Source organism: Trachurus japonicus, chromosome 13, assembly GCF_045865225.1.
Source record: "Trachurus japonicus isolate A0001 chromosome 13, Traja_1.0".
Classification (NCBI taxonomy): domain Eukaryota; kingdom Metazoa; phylum Chordata; class Actinopteri; order Carangiformes; family Carangidae; genus Trachurus; species Trachurus japonicus.
Window position 1 is genome coordinate 9,504,826 of NC_140919.1, and position 8,265 is coordinate 9,513,090.

At 39.4% G+C, this 8,265-nt stretch overlaps 1 protein-coding gene across 1 annotated transcript in view; it reads left to right on the forward strand.

The window, feature by feature from the left end:
• The first annotated feature begins 2,089 nt into the window (after positions 1-2,089).
• Positions 2,090-8,265, forward strand: part of arcn1b (archain 1b) — a 19,676-nt gene continuing 13,500 nt past the window's right edge. The window contains exons 1-2 of the mRNA XM_085794806.1: positions 2,090-2,249; positions 5,049-5,312. Coding sequence (XP_085650932.1) covers positions 2,247-2,249; positions 5,049-5,312 — 267 coding nt within the window. The 5' untranslated portion in view covers positions 2,090-2,246. The remainder of the gene's footprint in view (positions 2,250-5,048; positions 5,313-8,265) is intronic.

Here is an 8,265-nt window from a genome sequence, read left to right on the forward strand (position 1 = left end):
TAGAAATGTTCTCCATTGTTGACTTTAAACAATGAGCAAATAAAAAACTTAATTTAGTGGTTGATTAACTGTTTCACTACTCACTAAAGGCACGCCAAAGAAAACTGTTCTCTCTCTCTAATCATATGGCCTGACCAGAAGGATGGCCCTGAGCAACAAAGACCAATCACAATAAATAATAGTTTATCTACAATATATGATCAAGAACTTAAAAAAATTAATCATCATAATCACTTGCATACGATTTTCCAAAAAGTTAATACATAGAATCTATAGGCTCTAACAGACTGACTGCAGATTAGCAATGTTTGTTTTCATTTTTAACCCCTTTAAAGCGTCATTAATGTGAGCTGATGATGTGACCATGTGAAACAGCCTCCTACTGGTATTTCAACTCTGAACTTGTATATCAAGTGCCACACCTCACTGGATGACTATGAGCAGACACAGTGCACAGTGCCATAAGGCAGAGTCAGTACAAACTGTGAGCAGGAGAAGCTGTGAATACAGGTGGCCCATATACTTATGGCTTTTTTTCTTTTTTTAAATACATGAGGGAAAAGAGCAGTGAACTGTGTGAACACCGTGAATAAACAGAGGTGGCTCCATATTCTCCACACACAGGTTAAATGATGACACCTGCTGATCACAATCAGGTACTGCAGTAAGCAAGTTTTAGCTTTATAACCTACTAGAGATGTTCTATATTGTAGAAGGACTTTAGTACTCAATATTTTGTTCATTTGTTGCTCATTTACTTTTTTTTCTTTTTCAAGAAACACCAAAAAATAATCCTTTATTTTCCAATATGTTCACATCTTCTTTTGTTTCATTGAATTAAAGCTTATATCCTGGGCTATTTTTAGGCTGTAAGTCTGTATGATTATATATACAGTAGCCTATATAAAAATAAAATAAAAAGTTTGAAGAGAAAATGATCATAAGTGTCGTTCATGGGTCAATGACGTGATGCAATCCAATGTCAAGTGGTGTAAACCGGTATTTTTTCATAAAAATCTGACAGGAAAATAAATCTAGACCCAAATGTGAAACAAATGTAATTCACTTTTGCAATGAAATTTTACATAATTTGTCACATAAGCAGTGGTTTTAGGACATATCCTGCTCAGCGTTGCCAAAATGCATTCAACTTTAAATATTGAAATACAGCAAAAAAAAAAAAATCTATTTCAATCTAATGTTTTCAAAATAAAGTACAAGTACCCTTAAATACACTGTGGATAAAATATTGAATATTTGTTTTTCTTTTATGGTTACACCATTTGGTATTTTCAGGGCATTCAGTCTTACTTTACCAACCAAACCAACATGAATACACAATGTACATTTTAACAAATCTGATACATGCTTTTAAAACAATTGTTTAAAACATACTTTAAAAAAAATTGCTCATCTTGCCAAAGAGCAGCGTAGGAGTAGGTATAGGTCCTTAGGTATTCATGTCCTAAGCTGGCCACCTTTGGTGTATGACACTTCAGTTAGTTAGTTTCAGTTTATTTCAGACATGTAAAAAGAAAATAATACAGTAATGGACAGACATAACAAATAAGTAGTACTTTACAAAGACAACACCTGAAAAATGAAAATAATTGGATATATCATATCCGAAAAGGAGTGGGAAGAAGTGAAACTTACACTCCCACCCCCTATTCATAAATTAAGTCAATTTAGCTGGATTTATTATCATCTTTATCTCTCTTATCTCTAGTATATAGACATAAAGACACATAGACAAACTGAAGGTAACACCAACAGAGCAACAAATGAATAAGTAAGTAAATACCAAAAATAATAAAATAAATAATAAATAAAAATGGAAAAACTAAACCAAAACTAAACTAGCCAGCCCTTATTTGTCATTGACCCTTGTAACATCCGACAGGTAAACGGAGCTCCTCCTGACCTGTACCTACACCGGGGCAGCGTGGGAGGGAGCAGCTGTAGTAACTTATTTATGCAACACACGGACAGGTTTTGGGGCCCACGTGACGTCACCGGCCTCCACAGTGGGCTGATCTCTGCTCTACTTCCGGTGGAGACGTGGCTCTGAGCTGCTGCTGCTGCCGCTGCTGCTGCCATATTGACGCTAACGGGCTAAAACAACCAGACAACCTGAAGCCAGCCGCTGCTGCTGCCGCTGCTGCTGCTGCTGTTACTCCACACCGGGAAACAAGCGAGCAACGAGACACACAGAAGATCATCGGAACATAAAGAAAGAGACCAAAATGGTGAGTGACAGTCGGAGAAAACCGCCGTATTTCCTCGGGTTTTTTTAATCATAACATTGGCTAATCTGGGCTAAGCTAGGCTAGGCTAAGCTAGGCTAGGCTAAGCTAGGCTAGCTTCTCGAAGAGCAAATAACGGACGTTTCTCTCCAGCGTCAACGGTTCATTTACGTGTTAAAGTGTAATAAACGAACCGTGGTTTCATTATTTAGAGTATAGATGATAGATATCTTGTTAAATGAGCGGCACTCGGTGTGTTTGTTTGTAGAAGATATCGCTGACGTTAACTAGCAGCTAACTAACTTAGCTCCTGTCAACTAGCTGACGTTACCTGCTGTCAGCTCGACCCCAGACAGACGACACCGCGTTAAAAACCGTGTTTAAACTAACCACAACCATTTATACAGGTGTATTATTGTCATAATTCACCAACCAGTGCGACTATTCTTCATTTAAAATGTGGATAATATAATAAAACAGTCGTTTAGTTGTCGCTCGTCCATGTCCAGTTGAGCTGAGTCTTTCCCTTTTTTCCAGCTTCAGCCATTGTCAACGTGGAACCAGAGCAGCGTCATTCATTTACAGCCGCACATCAAGTGTCATTTAATTAACAGTGGGCTTGCTTTAATTTAAGCTATAAAAACAACAACATTAAAGTGTTAAAGTTAATGTTACTGATGTGTGAAGCGTATTGTTCCTCTCTGCCGTATTCAGATCGATCCACCAAACAGCGTTCAACACAGTTTTATTTGATTCAAAGTTGACACAACACCACAGCTATAGGACATCGTATAGATATATAGATATATAGCATATAGATCCATTATTATCTGTTGTTAAATGCGGCACATTATGTTGAGGACTCTGCTGCTGCAGGAAGTGTGTAAGGGGGATATCAGTCATTATCACAGAAAGGGCTTCATTACACTAAAACTAATCATGGGAGCTGACTGAGTGATAGTGTGTGTGTGTGTGTGTGATTTACATACACACACACCTACGAGTGTATGTGCTGTGGATGAACCGTGATCTGAGGTTTAAGAGGAAATATCAACCTTTTTTTTGTACATTAAGTTCTTGTAGCTAGTGTTGTATTCAAGACCACCTAAGACCATTAATGCATCCAGTCCCAGTCCTCATAATAATAATCATGAGTCTTGATATTTACATTATTCCTCCTCAGCTAAAAAAAAAAGAAAAGATGATTTGGTCTAAAATCTAAACCATATTTAATGTAAACAAAGTTTGGATTGAACAGAAGAACACAGCACAGAACCTGCTGAAGTCTCCTCCTGCTGTCGACACTCAGTACGTTTACATGACACTTGAAAAAAACATATTATTGCCTTAATCCGACTATAACTGGACAACTGAAGTGCATGTAAACACCTTAGTCCGACTGAAATCGGAGTTGGAGAACTCCGATTAAGACACCCAGATAATGCGATTGGAATTCGATTTTCTCCGTCATGTATACACCTTAGTCGGACTGAAGCTGGACAATGCATGTGCACATGCTCCACAACAGTAGAGATGGCACAAAGTGGAGCAGAGAAGCCGCCCGAACCCGGCAAAGTAAAGAAAAACACCCAACGTCAGCGCCGATTCAATGCATTTCACACAGCGTGACCAGCAAGAGTGTTTTATTTTTAAAAAGAGAGAGAGAGATGAAAAAAGGAAGCCTGTACCCTATTCTCAGCGTGAATCCGGCCCAGACTGACGCGTCTGGTCGGGAACTGCAGTTGAGAATTTATTATGAAGCTTACTAAGTTGTTTATATTCAGTTTTTTACGAGGTGACAGAAAAGTCAACAGGACAGGCGGCGTATTAACCCGCATGAGGGGCCGATGGACCCCGTCAGTTATTCGATTTTCTCAGTTGCATGTAAATTGAGACAAGGACAGAAGTCAGATTAGACGCCAAAATCGAATTTTAAGCATAGCTCGATTAAGCTCTGCATGTAAACGTACTGAGTGACAGAGAGACATTTGTGGTTAAAAAGAAGATCTCACTGCAGCTGTGGTCTTAAAGGGATAGTTCACCCAAAATTGAAATTCTCACACATTATCTCCTCCCCCTCATGTGGACTAAGGGCTGGGAGAAGTTTCAGAGTCCTCTGTGGCTTCTCTGAGTTACAGGGGGTCTCGGCGCAGCAGTGCATGTCCATATAACGGTTGCAAATGGATACCAACTGTCTTTGTAACAAAAAGGCACACCAAAAAACATCCAAATACCTCCATGCTGCTCGTATGTAATGTCCGTCTTGTATTGAAGCCCTGACATGAGAAATTGTCGTGAAAAAAATTAAATAATTCTATATTTCAAGCTTGTTTTGTAGCAGAAGTTTCTCGAAGCTCCTCTTCCCGGTTTGTCCAAATTTGACGAACTGAGAAGAGGAGCTTCCTCTACAAACAAGCTTGAAATATAGACTTATTTCATTTTTTTCGGGACAATTTTGCATTTCAGGGCTTCAATACAAGACGGACATTACAGACGAGCAGCATGGAGGTATTTGGATGTTTTCTGGTGTGTCTTTTTGTCACAAAGACAGTTGGTATCCATTTGCAACCGTTATATGGACATGCACTGCTACGCCGAGACCCCCTGTAACTCAGAGAAGCCACGGAGGACTCTGAAACTTCTCCCAGCCCTTAGTCCACATGAGGGGGAGGAGATAATGAGTGAGAATTTCAATTTTGGGTGAACTATGATCCCTTTAAACATGCAGCGTGGAGCTCGACTGAGACGGAGACCTTGGAGATGTGTTGTTGTTGTAACTAACCGACTCGTCCCGACCCGCAGGTGCTGTTGGCAGCGGCGGTGTGCACCAAGGCCGGCAAGGCCATCGTATCGCGGCAGTTTGTGGAGATGACCCGGACGCGCATCGAGGGTCTGCTGGCCGCCTTCCCCAAGCTGATGAACACGGGGAAGCAGCACACCTTCGTGGAGACCGACAGCGTCCGCTACGTGTACCAGCCGCTGGAGAAGCTCTACATGGTCCTCATCACCACCAAGAACAGCAACATCCTGGAGGACCTGGAGACGCTCAGACTCTTCTCCCGCGTGGTGAGAAACACACACACATCACACAGGGGGGCGTGTTACTGTTTTTATTAAAGGGATAGTTCAACATGTTGGCAAATCGGCCCATTGCCATAATCCCTATAGTCATAGCAGCAGGTTCGTTACCTTTAATTGTCGGTGCAAGCTATTTTTTTAGAACGGTGGAGCAGAGCCGTGAGCTGCTCAGAGCTACGCTACAACTGGAGGCTCATTATGGGATTTCTTGGTTTCCCTCATCAAACTCATCAAATACACAATCCAACAACTCCACAACGCTCTGGTGGACAAGTTGTGACCTGCACATTCACCACGCTATGAGATAATAACACAACGTTACCACACAGAGTTGTTTTAGAGGGAAATTCATGCTAAACCGCCGATGCACGTTGCCTTCAGGGACAGTTTTTCATCAACAGTCTCTGTATTTCCCTCTAAAACAACTCTGTGTGGTAACGTTGTGTTATTATCTCATAGCGTGGTGAATGTGCAGGTCACAACTTGTCCACCAGAGCGTTGTGGAGTTGTTGGATTGTGTATTTGATGAGTTTGATGAGGGAAACCAAGAAATCCCTTGAGCCTCCGTAGCGTAGCTCTGAGCAGCTCACGGCTCTGCTCCGCCGTTCTAAAAATAGCTTGCACCAACAATTAAAGGTAACGAACCTACTGCTATGACAATGGGCCAATTTGCCAAAATGTTGAACCATCCCTTTAAGTAAATAAACTTAAAAGAAGGTGTAGATGTATAGTTTTGTAAAAAGATACTGTAAACATCTTAATAATGTACTTGTACTTCATTGCACTAAAACAAAAAGACAAATATAGAGTTCTCAATATTTATAGGTTATAATGCTATTAGAATAGAACAGAATAGTTCTTTATTAGGCCTTTTGCAGGAAATTAATTTGTCACAGCAGCTCCAATAGAATATAATAAAAAATACAGATAGGATAATTTGATATAAAATAATTTACGTGAGCAATAATATTAAGGACACAGTAACAAAATCTGTGTAAAATTATAAGGAGACATAAAACATATTTACAATTTGTGCAATTTAATTTAATGTACAATGTTCATTTTTTTACTGGTCTGGTCAGATTGCGCTGTTTGTGGCCCCTGAACTAAAACGAGTTTGACACCTCTGGTATAGTAATAGGGCCTTGCAAATTAAACTAAACCCTCAAGACAGAGTCGGTGTTTGTTTAGACCTTCATTAAAGCAGAACGATCCTCCTGATCATGAAAAAAGAAGAAGAAAAAAACAGAATGAGAGTGAACTGTGGGAACAAGAATGAGGAGAACGGGTTCTCTCCTTTATTATAAGTTTGATGTCAGCGAATAAGAGTAAAATAATGTTTGTCTAGTGTCTCACTAACCCTCCAGGGCTCAGTGGCAGGGAAATTAAACCATAGTGGAGCTATTTATTACTTTTTGATAAACACATTTCACAATTTATTTCAAGTTTATATACTATATTTACAGCTCTGGAAAAAAAAAAGAGACCAAATGTTTCTTAAAAGCATCTCTACATGTATGACAGTCATTCTTTTCTTTTCCTTTTTAAACACCAACACAAACACAACTCCTTCTCCTTATAATGAGACTCTGATGAGGTCATCACCTGAACCACATCTGGTTTTATAGGAAGATTATAAATAAAAACCACTGCTGGGATTAAACATCGACATTATCCCACAAAAACTGATTTATAAACTCTTCCTGAGTTAAAATATTCTTGCTGTGTTGTTTAGGAATAAATATGAACATGTTTTCTTTGCATTATTATTATTCAAGGTTTGAAAAGACTTGAGATTTTTTGTTATTTAGACGAGTTTAGTAATTTTAAGCCAATAAAAGCTCTAAATGACAATATTTTTATTTCAATTTTGGGAGAAATGTTGTCGGTAGTTGATGACAAAAAAGCCTGAAAGGGGTTAGTCCTGCCTTTTATTTAGTCCTACTCTTACATACACATAGAAAAACTAACATTTATCCGTCCTGCACATAACAAATGAGCCACAATGTAAATAAAACTGCAGCTCAGAACAGATCAATGAGACACATGAAATGATTTTAAAACAAGACGACGGTCGTTCGGTCCCTCAGTCAGATAAAAGATGGAAAGCATTTGGGTTGGCATTGATTAAATATGATTAAATATTGACTGTAGATGTTGATGAGCTGGATGTACAGTGGGTGGTGTCGAGTGTTCAGACTAGTAGTGTTTTATACTAGAAGATGGTTTACACAGCTCACGGGTGGAGATTAGCAGAGGTTTGAGGTGTTACAGGCGACTGAGGTTTGATTTAAACAGTTTAACAAATGAACGGAGCTGGTTGTAGTTCACAGGGCAGCAGCATCAAACAGCCGGCCAGGTGTGTGTGTGTGTGTGTGTGTGTGTTGTATAGCGTCCGTGGCATTGGAGAACAGCAGCAGTCGTCCTGTCATCGTTTTCTGTTGCAAAATGGTTTATTTTTTACACAAGAATAAATTAAGGTATGAACAAATCACAGAGATAGTAGACAACATGGAGTGCAGGAAGAGCTCATGTAAAGCCTCTACCTACAGCGAAATATTAAAATATCACAAAGTTAAAGCAGAAGTAAGCGATCCGGTCGTTTTGGCCCACGACCAGTTTTTCCATGTGACAAAATACTATTTCCTTCCTCCTTCACCATCTGATAAACATCAATACTGACTACACATATGACACCTGGTTGACTTTTACCATCAGATGGTGGTTGTTCTGTCTTGGTAGAAAAGAAGAGAAAAGAAAAGCAGGTTGTGTGTAGACATACTGTGTATATATATTTAGGTGTTACTGATTTCTAAACCATTTACACACTTTAATTAACTCGCACACTCTGGGGAAATAAGAGTGAAACAGGTTCAGGGTCGATGTTCATTTCAGTGTTTCTTCTCGCATTTTCTTTGTAATTAAAAGGTTTTAAAGGGAT